Raw genomic sequence first — 14,298 nt, 5'->3', positions numbered from 1 at the left:
AGCTGAAAATTTAAATAGTTAAAAGTTGAAATGTGAATAGTTGGTTTTTGTATTATATGATTTATTTATTACATTTTATGTGGAGTGAATAAATAAAAGTATATTTACGGTGGCCCCTAGAGACAAAGCACGCACAAACTCCAAAACACACAACTCAGAAGCACCTACAAAAGACAACAGAAGTGCTCCAGGATGCTTTTTTTTAATTTTTATTATTTGAATATATATGAGTGCTTGTGTATAAATAAACAAACAATACACATATGCTTTCAATTGTGTAATTTAAGTGATCTGGGTAGCTCTGATTTGGAAGTTCAGTTAACGCTAGAAATATGTTTTGGAGTTTGTGCGTGCTTCGTCTCTAGGGGCCACCGTATATATTTATATATAAACGTATATAAATAAAACCACTTTTTTTTTTACATTAGTAATTCCTTTTGTGCATAATTTTATATTGTTGTTTATAATAAATTAATTAAAGCAACAAAACAATCTGAAGAGCCTGTTGGGGGCCGAAAGAGCCGGTTCTGTAAAAAAGATGGGGTCAGGAAGTCACTGATTGTCCATTTAGTAACCCTGATGTGTTTAGGGCAGGAAAATATCTATGCCGCCTTGTACACATACACGAGACACACGAGAGTTCTTCTTTACTGATGTTTACTGTGCTTCTCTTAACGTACACAGGCACACTATAGAACTGGTAAATACAGGTGTACAAGGATATTATATTTCAGCATTAAAACATATTGCAACATAAAATTCACAAAATATAAACAAACATACCAATTTAGCCTGCAAGTAGACAAACCGGTGTTTTTAGAACTTAGGACTTGTTATTTCTTCTTTGACATTCACACGGCTAGACTGTCACCATGAGCAGCTTCTCTGACCTTACTCCCCAAAACAGGAAGTGACCTCTGCCCTTACCTTACACTTACAAAATTAACCGGTTATTTTCCATGTATCAAATTAACTTTACACCAATGCGGTATGCAAATAGGAAAATGTTAACATGCTCAACATAACAATAAAACATTCAAAATAAAATGCGTTAATTATATTATCATTACAAGAGCTCCGCCTAGTGGTCAAATACTAACATTTCAACAACTGTTACAATATCAGCCAGCATGCTCGAGTACTCAATTCAATTCAGTTTCATTTATATAGCACTAAATCACAACAACAGTCGCCTAAAGGTTCTTTATATTGTTACTGTTATTGTATCTTTATTTCAGACATATACAGAAAAAAACAATATATACACAAGTACACATATTTGCATTTACAAATACGAATATATATGTAAATACACACACGTATATGCTCAGATAAAACAAAAAAATAAAATAAAACAGAGTCTAAATGACATGAAATGACAATTATTAAGTCTGAAATGGAGTAGGAAGAAGTATAACATACTTATTAATCCCTACCCCATGCTCAACATTCTATTGAATCCCACTATTCATTGTTACCCCTAATTCCCATCATCACTTACCCCACGCAATAAACAAGGAGGACATGTATAAACATAGCTACAGTGATAGATATACAATGGGTGATCAACTTTATCAGTTTCATATTCTTCCAAAAGCAGTTTTCGAAACATCTTTATGAACTGACTAATGCTTGAACATTGCTGTATGTCCACAGTAAAACAGTTTTACCCCACAAATAGTAACACAAAAGGTTTTAACCTTTGTCTGTGCTTTAAGAGTCTTCAGATTTAATTTTCCCCTCAATTCATAGTCCCCTTCTCTGTCAAAAAACATCCTCTGTACATTCCCTGGTAACATATTGTATCTGGCTTTGTACATAATTTTTGCAGTTTTATATTTTATAAGATCCATAAACTTCAGAATTTTTAATTTCAAGAACATGATGTTAGTGTGGTCTCTGAATCCTGCTTTAGTAATCATCCTGATTGCTTTTTTCTGAATTTTACATAATGGTTGAAGTGAAGTTTTGTATGTATTTCCCCAGATTTCCACACAGTATTCCAAATATGGCAATATAAGTGAACAGTAAAGTACCCGGAGTGATTTGGAAGACAAAATATGTTTAGCTTTACTCAGTACAGAGATGCTTCTTGACAGTTTCGCTTGTATATGCTTTATGTGAGGTTTCCAGCAGATTTTGTTATCTATTATCACACCCAGAAATTTTGTATGAGAAACTTGCTCTACTTCAACATTATTTATTAACAATTTTGCTCCAGCATCTTTTTTTACAATTTCCAAATAACATAAATGTAGTTTTTTTTCAAATTTAGTGATAACTTGTTTCTGTCAAACCATGTTTTCAGTTTAATCATTTCTTGTGTGATAATTTCCAAAAGCTGCTGTGAATTCTCTCCAGCACAAAAAATATTTGTATCATCTGCAAATAAAATAAACTGTAATATATCAGATGTTTTACATATATCATTGATGTACAGGATAAACCGCTTTGGTCCCAATACTGACCCCTGTGGAACTCCACAATGTCCAGGCACTCTCATTGATATTCACCAATCTTCACAAATTGTTGCCTGTCTCTCAAATAACTCCTTACCCACTCTAGCACCACTCCTCTAATGCCATAGTACTCCAGTTTATCAAGTAATATTTCATGATTAATTGTGTCAAAAGCTTTTTTTAGGTCAATGAAAACACCAACTGTGCATTGTCTTTGATCTATATTGTTGGTGATATTTTCAATTAGTTCCATTAATGCCATAGATATTGATCTATTTGGTCTGAAACCATACTGACTGTCCATTATTATTTTATGTTTATCTATAAATTTGTCAAGTCTATTAATGAAAACTTTTTCCAGTATTTTTGAAAATTGTGAAAGTAGGTAGGTAAGGTAGACCCTACAATAATACATAGAGTAATACATACAGAGAAAAACAATCAACAATCAAATGGTTATCAAATCATTCAGAACTATAGGAATCAGTTCTGTTTCAGACACATCAGGACCTCACAGGGACTGACTGATACAGGCAGTCAGATTTAACAGACACCGACACCTCTGGGATGTTTTAAACAAACTTTTATTAAACACAGGTCCTTCCTTTAATACATGTATATGGATCCTTTAAAGTCATTAACATGTTTGCAGAAGAATGAAAACAGCTAAAACTAATACTTAAAGTAGAACCTTTCTCCTCCATGATCAATACTGACTAATGAAGATTCAGGAATAACTGATGAAGCCTCAGCAGGCTCTGAAAGAGGAGCAGAGTGAAGGATGAAGGTCGTCCATCAGACCGAGTGTGTCCTCAGCTTCCTGTTCAGAGACAAACACCACTGATGTCAGCTGTTCACCTCTGACCTTTATTTAAATACACCTGTATGTAAATGTTACCTGCTCTCACTGATGAGTACACAGCATATGGATCAGGTGACTGCTCTGAAACACACACACACACACACACACACACACACACACACAGGATTAGAGTATCGCACACCTGTATGTGTGTTTCACATGTTTATATCTTCCAGGTTAGCTCAGTGGTGCTCCTCGCTCCACCTACAGGCCTCTGCAGAAATTATGGTGTACAACACACACATACACATACACATACACACACACACACACCTCTGAGTCAGTGCTGATTATTATGTATCCCAAAGTAAAAGCAGCTGCCCACGTAGACCGGCCTTCATGGTCTACGTGGGCCAGGTCCTCCGAAGACCGAGAAGGCCGGAAGTGCGAGGCTGTGAAATTGGACGGTCTAGCCTTCAGATTTGCATCACCACTGTCTTGGTGGAGTTTGATAAACTCAACCGTCTGCTCCTTACTATCTAAAATATAACAGGACACTGGTGTAAATTCTCTACCATCTCACACTTCTTTTTAATCAGTTTTCTGTTTGACGTTTATTCAGCTGTGTGAAAACTATAACTTTAATCTCAGCCAAACCAATTTACTCAGGAACAAATAAAACATTGACAAAAGTCAAATAATAACATTTTAAAGTTATCTAACTGACTTATTTATCATGTTTAAGCCTAAGTTAAGCCTGACTTAAGCCTACCAATGACCTATTTTAGGTCAAGCAGGTGTTGCTCAAAGGTCGGTGATGCGACAACAATATCATCCAGATACACCCCCCAGACTTATAAATCAGGCCAGCTAGAACATTGTTCATAAGCCAAGGAAAAGTTGCAGGGGCGTTACACAGGCCAAAAGTAAGGACTCTGAACTGAAACAGGCCACAGTGCGTGATAAAAGCAGTCTTTAGTTTAGCTTCTTCAGCAATGGGGACCTGCCAGTAACCTCGAGCAAGGTCTAGTGTTGTGAGAAACCCTCTCCCTCTCGACAAAAAGTCCAGTGATTCATCCACTCGTAGGAGTGGGTAAGAATCTTTCACGGTCAGCTGATTTAGACCACGGAAGTCAACACAGAACTGTGGTTCACTGGGGGGGTTGTTCACAATCACCATGGGAGCTGCCCATGGTCCTGATGCAGGTTTGATGATGTTATCCTGTACCATTTTTTGTACTTGCTCTTCTATGATTTGCTTTTTAGCTGGTGAGGTGTGGTATGGTGGCAAGTTAACAGGCTTTGCATCCCCAGTTACAATGACATGTTCTGCCAAAGAAGTGCAACCAAGGTGGCCATCAAACAGGTCGCTGTAACTTTCTAACAACTCTAACAGTTTTTCTCTCTCCACAGAATCCAAGTTAGCTTCTGCAGCCTTGTCATGGAGAGAGAGCTGCTGAGTGTCCTGCAGAGTCATTGTTCCACACTCAAAATCAGCTTCCACAAAGCCATTTTCTCAGAGTTCATCATGACATGGGGGGTTATCATCCATAATTACAGTTCTTGTTAGGACATGTATTGTTAGTGAAGTGCAACTCATAAAGTCCATCCCAAGAACCAAGGAGGATGACAGGTCCTGCACTATCACAAACCGTTTATAGACTCCCTTGCCCATGAATCCAATGGTTAACCAGGTTATTCCTAATGGATTGCATTTAGTGCCACTGGCCAGTCTTATGGGTGGAGAATTCCACAGATTCTTTAATGACTCATTTTGTTTGTTTTTTTCAGGTAACAGGTCTGCATTTACTGCTGAAAGAGATGCACCTTTATCTAGTGTGGCATCCAGAGCTGCCCCATTAAAGTTTACTTTAACTCTGAGAGGAGTGTTCCATGGTGATTGCGAAGCTCCATCTTCAACGTGATTGAGCACAGGTGGCACACTTGGGTTTGACATAGGCAATGAGAGCTGAGTTATTGGCTGGGGGGAGGGTTGCCCCTGTGAAACACTCTCACCCCCTGAAGTTTCCCTGCTTCCTGCCAGCTGATTTCGTCTCCCTGACAGTGTCAGTTCCATCTGGATCTGCAGGCTGAGTTACTGGATGGTGATCAGGAGGCAGCGTTTGGGGAAGCTCCGGAGCTGACCTGGGAGAGTGTCGAGCTCTCTGAAAATCACTGGAACAGTTAGTGTACGTGCGAGATGTAACACCAGGCATGGCACATTTAAAACAACTCCCTCAGCTCCGTTTTTCAGCTGAAATCGGGAAGGCTGTGAAAGGCTGGTGCCGAGAACAGAATGCAGCTCATGGGCACGCAACACTAGGTCAATTACCGACCTTACAGGCATCCTGTACAGCGCTATTCTGTACTTCTCCATTGCATGTTTACAGATGAGCTTTGCTCCTGTTCAGATGGTAGGCTCCTCAGTCTCCTGAATTCACTGAGCATATGGGCAACAAACGTTGGCAGAGGCTCTTCGGGATGCTGGAAATGGTCCATGATCCCTTTCAAAATGTGCTCCTGGTTGTCAGCAGGCAAAAACATAGTTCTGAAAAGTTCACAAAACTTAGCCCAAGTCGATACATGAGGACTGAGCACACTAAACCTTAGCTAGGAAGTGTGGTAGTTCTCTGAGGATTTGGGCATCTGCTAGGTCTAAGGAGGTTTTTAAGCATTAACTGACTGTAGCCATTCTTCTGGGTGAAGACTGCTATCATTAGTGAATACAGTGGGCTCTAATTTAGCTTGGTGCAATGCTGCAGCAAGGACTCTGGTTGTATTATTTAGCTCCAGATAATGTGACTGGGATTGGGACAGGGCGCTGGCGGGCTGCGTGGGGCCAGGTGCTGAGATAGATTGCTCCGTTTCCCTGGTCGGTAGGCCTGGCACATATGGAGTAGAGGAGGCCCGAGGAAAAGGGTGCGTAATCTGGGCAGCTGGTACTTTTGGGACCTGTCTTTTTTGTTGAGTCCACTGCTCCAAAATATTCCTCTGGAGGTCCAAAGATTCATGAAGGCACTGCTGAAGCATATCAACCTCTGCTTGTAGACTTTGCACTTTCTGCCCAAGGTCAGCAGTACTATGTCTGGCAGTAAGTCGGTTTGGGTGTAACATAAAGTCTATATCATCACACACATCAGTCAAGTCAGGATGAGTAGCCATAATACACACTTATCAAGACCCAAATCTATATAAGGTAACAGTTGTGCTGAAATCAAATTTAGTTCTGATCACACAAAAATATCCAAAGCATGTGAATTCTTAATTTTAGCAGGAAATGTTTCATCTCACTTTGAAACACGGAGGTAGAAGAAGTAAACACCCCAAACCAAAAATGTTTAGCTGCAAAATACATCTAAACTTATGAATAACTATGTATGAGTAGCACCTTTTCAAGTCAAATTCACTTAAAACAGCAGAACTGTTAAGCCAGTGAGAATCAATAATGAATTAGTTTGAAATATACACTATAATAATGATCCGGTGATCTGCCTGACGTCCACGTCTAGGCCAGCCTGGTCTGTTTCCGTTAAGTATGGCAGACATCCACTTTGTCGCGATGTACCTTTTAATGTATCAATCATCAGCTGCTCGAAGATACTGCACACTGAGGTCCAAGAGAAGATGTACATTTTGTAATGTTGTAATGTTCAGTGGTTGAGAGGAGGTGGTAGAAACCATAGCAGGATAGTAGGAAGAACACACAATCACACTGGTACTGAGAATTCCACAGCGTATCCTTTAATGCACATTCTCTTCAACAACCATATAAGGCCCGGCTGAACGGCTGCTGCTTATCAAACATGACACACAGTGTTCATGCAAAAGTTTCTGGAGAGGTAAAACATATAAAGTCCCTGTCACTTGTGCGCAAGCACATTGTTCCTATAATCACAGAGAGGGCAGTGGCGCATACTAATGACATCATAAACCCTTGACTTAGGTTGCATTAAAGAGACATCACACCACTGTGACTGTTACACGTGATTGAGAATTATACCAGGGAGTCAGGTACTTCTGATTTGAGGCACTATTTTTCAAAGTATCCAGAGTCAGATGAAGTGAGGAGGTAAAATTATTAACAAGATGATCGACCTCTGTTGGAGTAGCGTTCAGGTAGCTGCTCTGCTCTGTGTTGGTACAGGGCATTGAAGATGATAACAGTGGGTGGATTATATTCTTAAACTTAGTTACAGCACTTTCAGAAAGACATCTACTGTGATAAAGTCGACTCTCCACTGCTGTGTAATCAATTATTGTAAATGTAAATGTTATCAGGAAATGATCAGACAGCAGAGGGTTTTCAGGAAACACTGGTAAATGTTCAGTTTCTATGCCATATGTTAAAACAAGATCTAGAGTGTGATTAAAGTGGTGGGTGGGTTCTTTTACATTTTGGGAGAAGCCAATTGAGTCTAATAACAGATTAAATGCCATGTTGAGGTTGTCATATTTATCATCTACATGGATGTTAAAATCACCCACAATAATTATTTTATCTGTGCTGAGCACTAAATCAGATAAAAAGTCTGAGAAATCAGAGAGAAACTCTGTGTAAGGCCCAGGTGGACGATAGATGATAACAAGTAAGACTGGTTTCTGAGTTTTACAGCTGGGGTGGACGAGGCTAAGCATCAGGCTTTCAAATGAATTAAAAGTCTGTCTTGGTCTTTCGTTAATTAATAGACTGGTGTGAAAAATTGCTGCCACACCGCCCCCTCGGCCTGTGCTTCGAGGTTTCTGGTAGTTAGAATGACTCGGGGGTGTTGATTCATTTAAACTAACATAATCATCCGGCTGCAACCAGGTTTCTGAAAACTGGTTGCAGCTGAAAACTGGTTGCAACTGAAAACTAAATCAATTTGTTGATCAATAATTAACTCATGTATTAACAGAGACTTGGAGGAGAGAGACCTAATATTTAATAATCCACATTTCACTGTTTTACTCTTTGGTTCAGATGTGGATACTGTATTGTTCTTTCTTTGTGATTTTTTATGTTTAAGTTGTTTATTGCTGGTTTTTAGTTTGTTTTTTGTCTGTTTGGGAGCTGACACAGTCTCTATGGAGATGGGATTTTGGGGGCATAACAGGAGGAAAGGAGCTGCAGAGAGCAGGGGAGGGGACCAGAGAAAACTACAGAGTCTGACATTGTTTGGCAAAGTTACACACACACGATTCACTATTGATTTTAGTGACCTCCGATTGACGTAACTGTCAATCGGAGGTCGGAGTGTCATTACTGCCCAAGTGAATTATGATTTTACTGAATTTACGTTTACCCTTAGCCAGTGTTAGGGTTCAATGTTGAGAGAGGAATCCATAAATAACCACAGATCCGGTCCGGTGTGCAATTAGACGGCATTTTAATGAACACATGTGTGAGTTCAACAACCCAATCAGTATTGAACTGCTTTACCATATTCAGACAACGGTTTTATAGGGTTAAGATAGTACAGCCCCCTTTTCTGTTGCTAGGCAGATTTAAACAAAGCATACGTCAACTCAAAACCACAAATGTTCTGTCAACAACCTTTAACATAATTTTAAAAGAACATTGTCTTCGGGTCGGTGCTTCCCCTCAGCTCGTCTTCGCTGTCGCTTATCTTCTGGGACATCTGGTGCACTTCCTGCACAAAATGTCACTCATGCACAACTTTGCAGTCATAAACTCTTACCTACTAAATGAGTCTGTGTGTGTGTGCACGTGCGGGGGCGCGTGCATGCTGTGTACTGCGTACGTGTCGTGACCTCTCACTATTTGTGTCTGTATGTGTATGTCACCTCTGTCTGTGCGCAGATGCTCTCTGCACCTTAGTTGACCTCAACTCAAGCAACCAGGCTAAAGCCATCCTGTGTGTACTGATCTTGACTTATATGTAAAATATATAAACAACTGTTTCAATCTAATCCACCTACTTAAAGCTTAAATCAAAGATAAATGCATAATAAACACCCTACTCTTTGGCTTGCACTCACTCTGCTTTCGGTTTCACTTCTGCCAGAGCATGTAACTTCAAAAACATGTACTTCCTGTCGCTGCAGTCTACACAGAAACACTGAGATTATAGAAGCATTAAAAACATTTAAAATTATAGATTCAACTCCACAGTTTGAAGTGGTTCTTCTTGGACCTGTAATAAAGACTAATATAATACCCATATATTTGAACATCTGAATGCATCTGAATGCAACATCACTCTCAATCATGAAATGGTAATGATGATTATAAAAATAGCAGCAAATAATAGCAGGAAAATATTTCTACTCCTCTCACCAGCAATTTTAAATTTTCCTCAATGTCGCCTGCTCTGGCCCCTGGAAGACAATTGACTATGGTTGCTGGTGTCTCAAACTTCACGTGTCAGAACAGAATCACCAATTGCCAGAGTTTGACCCCCGGCGGGTGTGTCGTAGAGAGGTGAAAAATGGTTAGACACATGAACAGGTTGGTGGTGTACCTGGGGCTTCTGTTTAAGACTATGACATAAGTTACGCAAAAACACCACTGTGTGTTAGAAATGGAACAGGAAGTGATACTCTACCACAGAGAGAGCGAACACCAAAGTACAGCACCACCCAAAGGTCACCTCAGAAAACAACAATGCAATCCAATGCAATTTGCATACACGCCCAACAGAGGAGTGGAAGATGTGCTTTTGACTCTACTAAATCTGATTCTCAAACATCGAAAGAGCAAAGGGACTTTTGCAGGACTTCTTTTCATCAATACAGCCCCATATTTTAATTCAAAGACTTTTAGAACAGTTTGAAATTAGGAAAAACCTGGTGAGCTGGATTTTCGATTTTTTTAACTGACAGGTCACAAAGAGTGAGAATAAATGGGGTTCTGTCTGACCCAGTGCTCTCCTCCACAGGTTCTCTCCAGGGGTGTCTTAACACCCTTATTATTATTCAGAAAATAGAGCAAGTGCAATCATATAAATAACTTGGGACCATAATCAATGAAAAACTTAACTTTGATGAGAATCGCAAATTGGTCTCTAAAAAGGCTCACCATCGGCCTTACTGTCTCAGGAAACGTGTTCATTTCCACATTGACTGCAAAATTTGAACTTTATTTTATCGTTCTTTGATTGAGTCTGTGGCTTTATCACTTCTTAAAATTGGTTCCTATCCTGTACGGGGTGAATTTTAGCTTCTTTCCTCAGGATGGAGGTTTCTAGTTCCAAGATGCAGGACAAAGCGTTATAAAAACAGCTTTGTCCTTGTTGCCATCACTGAACTCAATAAATAATTGTTTTGATTTAATTCATTTTGTTTAATTACTGTTTGTCAGGTTTTACTATGTCTGTGTTTGTAAAGCAATACCAGATGCTATCATTTTTCTGTTACACAAATTTACCTACAGGTATAAATAAAGTAACCTTAACCCTCGCCCAACTGGTTGCAGCAGATGGCCCCGCCCCTCCCTGAGCCTGGTTCTGCCGGAGGTTTCTTCCTGTTAGAAGAGAGTTTTTCCTTCCCACTGTCGCCAAAGTGCTTGCTCATATGGGGTCGTATGATTGTTGGGTTTTTCTCTGTATGTATTATTGTTGTCTACCTTACAATATAAAGTGCCTTGAGGTGACTGTTGTTGTGATTTGGCGCTGCATAAATAAAACTGAATTGAATTGAGTGAGTGCCATGCTGTGTCAGTGTAGTGATTACTATGGTTACCTGTTCTCTTGCCAGCCTTTTTCTTGCTTTTGATGACCACCTGACCATAGGCAACATCCTCAGGACCTGAAGACAGAGAGATGGATGGAGTGACTGCAGACAGAGTTCAATCACAGCTGACTGACTAATACATCTACAACAGGCTGCTCTGTGAGGATTTTCAGTCCTCCAGGTCATGATTTGTTTTTAAGTTTTACAGTTTCATTTTGTTTTTTAAAGAGTTGAATTCTTTGATCAGGCTCAATTTAATTTTTGCAGTTGTGCAATATCTCCCTGAAAATCCTTCAGTTAATCCAAAAATTAATTCTGGATTTTGTGTATACAGAGGATCGGAGATCAATGAGCTGCCCAAGGAGCCTAAGAAGAATAAGACAATTGTATGTCTACGTGTGTTTGTACATGTGCATGTGTTTGTACATGTGCATGTGTTTGTGAAAAACCCTCCATAACTGGCGGCTTTGCTCATTCATGAAGCACCCACCCCCGTCTCCCCCTAGTGTGTATGTTTTAATTAGGTTTTAATGTTTCATCTTTTTTATCAAGTATGTATTCTGGTATTCGGTCTGAATTCATACAAACTGGAATTAATTACATGTCGGATCCATTAGGCATATTACTATTTGACCTACTTGTTTTTCAGACTGTGATCTGAATGGTAAATTTAAGCGTTAGGAGCAGCTTTGTTGGATTTTTAACTTTGAACAGAGGGCGGGGCTTACGACACCAACTGTCTGCCATCTATAATCCAGTTTTGACATTCCTTTACCAGAGTCCTTAATGCCCACTCACATCTTGGGTCATCAATTGACCTCAGTAAATCACATGATAGGGTGGGGCAATTTCTCACAGTCAGTTCACACAAAACCTTGGCTGACTGTACCGACACTTGTTTTCACCCCTTGGCTCATTTGATTAGACAGAGGATCTAATCAAATCTGGGACTCTCCACCAGTGTTGGTCAAGTAACTTGAAAAAAGTAATCAGTAACTAATTACTGATTACGTCCCCCAAAAAGTAATCCCGTTACTTTACTGATTACTTATTTTCAAAAAGTAATTAATTACTTAGTTACTTTTTAAGAACACAATTTACAACCTGAATAGGTGATAAAGCGATAGATCTTTCAGCCCAATTCTAGTTTTTCTGCATAATCCATCATACAAAATGTAATCAAATGAAAAAGTCTCTTTTTAAAACTTGTTTTATTATTTTTAATCTTTTAACTTTATGCATCAAGCAAAAATTAAATTATATGCAACATTCTCTGACTGGAAGAAATTTGTTTAATATTTAAACCTATTTTCTGCACATTCCAGCACATAAAATAAATAAAATCAAAGACTCAGCGGTCCTGTTGCTCTATTTTCACCTGTATAGCAGGCAGATGTTTGCCCTGGTGCAGGTGTGCCGCAGCGGTCAGTGGAAGAATCCGCGAGTTTCTATGTGAATTTCCCATTACGTCGTAGCGTACTCGGCGCTTGCTTGGAAGTTTAGGGGTTTTTTTTGCTGTAAAAACAAGTTTTCTTCCGGCGCAGTGAGCAGTGGACGCTAATGTTTATGTCACCTTTTATGGAATCAAACTCAAAGTAAGGTCAGTACTTTCACGCTTTAAACGCTGCACGCTCATACTCTCTCCCGCACTCGATATATATCATCCATTGTTGATCTGCACACAGCTGTTGCCACAAACGTCGCACTCGCTTACGTCATTGTCATGAGACATTCTCGCAAAAAAATCACGGTTTTAGTAACGCAGTAACGCAGCGTGCTTGCGGGAAAGTAACAGTAATCTAATTACCTTATTTGCAATAGTAATCCCTTACTTTACTCGTTACTCGAAAAGTAATTGGATTACAGTAACGCATTACTGACCATCTCTGCTCTCCACCAATTGTTCTTAGAACTGAAGAAGCTTCTCAGATTAAATGTCTCCATATAAATTAAAGGGTTGCTTTCTTTCTAAATTCCTTAGATTACCATGACCTGGCTGACTGACAACCTACACAGACATCTTGGTAAAAACAGAGTGTGAAACTTTTCTTAAATCAGCTTTTTCACTTGTTTTCACAGTGTGGTCTTTTTCTCAAGTAAATATCCATTTATCAATAAACATTTGTTTATTACCACCACCTTTTGGGTTTGTGAGCTACTCTCCTTCTTTTCTTTAACATGGCAATTATCTGTATTATCATTTCTGTAAAAAATGCTGTTTTTATGGGGATTATATGACACATCTTTTGTGGTCACTACGATCCATGGTAATTAACAAAGATGAAGGAAAAAGAGGACGCTTGAACCCAGGTTATGTCTATTTTCATAATAAGTGACAGCACAGACATCTGTTAATGAGAGAACATGTTTTTTCATCATAAAGATTGTGATGTGAAGCACCAGCAGAACGCTAAAGTTTCACTTCAATAATTCTGCTGGGAGAAAGATGTGTTCACACGTTTTTTAACAGAAACATTTTAAAGCATGCTTAATCATTCACGTAAGAAAATCCCAAAAGGTTGATTCTGTTCATCTGGACGTTTTCAGTGGGAGAAAAGTTTCATCACTCATCCAAGTGACTTCTTCAGTCTCAGCTGACTGCAGGTTTCCCCAATCTTATAAACAGTACATTTGCATAATGACTGAAACTAGCACCACTGAATAAACAATGGACTGTGAGCTCAGTTTAGGATCATTAATATGCAAATTGTGAATGGCACTCATGGTCACTGATTGTGACAGAGAGTTGGGGAATGGCTGCAATCACAGCATTGTAAGATGGTGAATGTACTCTCAGTGGCAAGGGAACAGTATGAGGACAGCACAAGAGCACATGGGAGAAGGATGCAACACATAATGGCAATGCCCAGTGGCCAGATAGAATCTTGGACCATTGCTACACGCCATACAAGCAGGGCTACAAAGCTGTTTCACACCCAGCTTTTGGAAAGTCTGACCACAACGCCATCTTACTCATTCTTCAGTATAACAAAACATACGTAGGGATGAGGTAGTCAGGTGAAACGCTGGTCTGTCTAATCAGAAACTACGCTACAGGACGCGCCCAATGACGTAGACTGGGACATGTTCAGGGCATGCACAGTCCACATCAACAAGTTTACGGAAGTAGCAGTAAGCTTCGTGAACATGCTAGCGGAGGGGATCATCCCCACTGCGAGAGTCGTGCTGTGCAGTGAACGCCAGGACTGCCACCTTCAACGCCAATCTCGCCAGGGACACTGCGCCAATCAACGCTGACTCTGCATTCACCAATGAGCTGAATGCGTTTTACGCCTGTTTCGAGGTTAGCCAGGCGGCTAATGCTAACTACTGCCTGACAACTGAGGACTGTGACATAACCAGCGA

The 14,298-nt window shown here is 39.7% G+C and overlaps 1 protein-coding gene across 3 annotated transcripts in view; it reads right to left on the bottom strand.

Moving 5' to 3' along the window:
- Nucleotides 1-546: 546 nt before the first annotated feature.
- Nucleotides 547-14,298, bottom strand: part of LOC100696754 (uncharacterized) — a 50,885-nt gene continuing 37,133 nt past the window's right edge. Inside the window, exons 5-7 of one of the 3 annotated variants that reach the window (XM_025904902.1) lie at nt 10,942-11,007; nt 3,358-3,402; nt 547-3,279 (exon numbers count right to left, since the gene is read on the bottom strand). In XM_025904902.1, the coding sequence (XP_025760687.1) occupies nt 3,272-3,279; nt 3,358-3,402; nt 10,942-11,007 (119 nt within the window). In that variant the 3' untranslated portion in view covers nt 547-3,271. Of the gene's footprint in view, nt 3,403-10,175; nt 11,008-14,298 lie in introns of those variants that run through there. The other 2 variants (XM_025904901.1, XM_025904900.1) reach the window with 2 other exon arrangements.

Source organism: Oreochromis niloticus, unplaced genomic scaffold (genome assembly GCF_001858045.2).
Source record: "Oreochromis niloticus isolate F11D_XX unplaced genomic scaffold, O_niloticus_UMD_NMBU tig00007510_pilon, whole genome shotgun sequence".
NCBI lineage: Eukaryota > Metazoa > Chordata > Actinopteri > Cichliformes > Cichlidae > Oreochromis > Oreochromis niloticus.
This window is presented reverse-complemented; position numbering and strand designations above follow the sequence as displayed.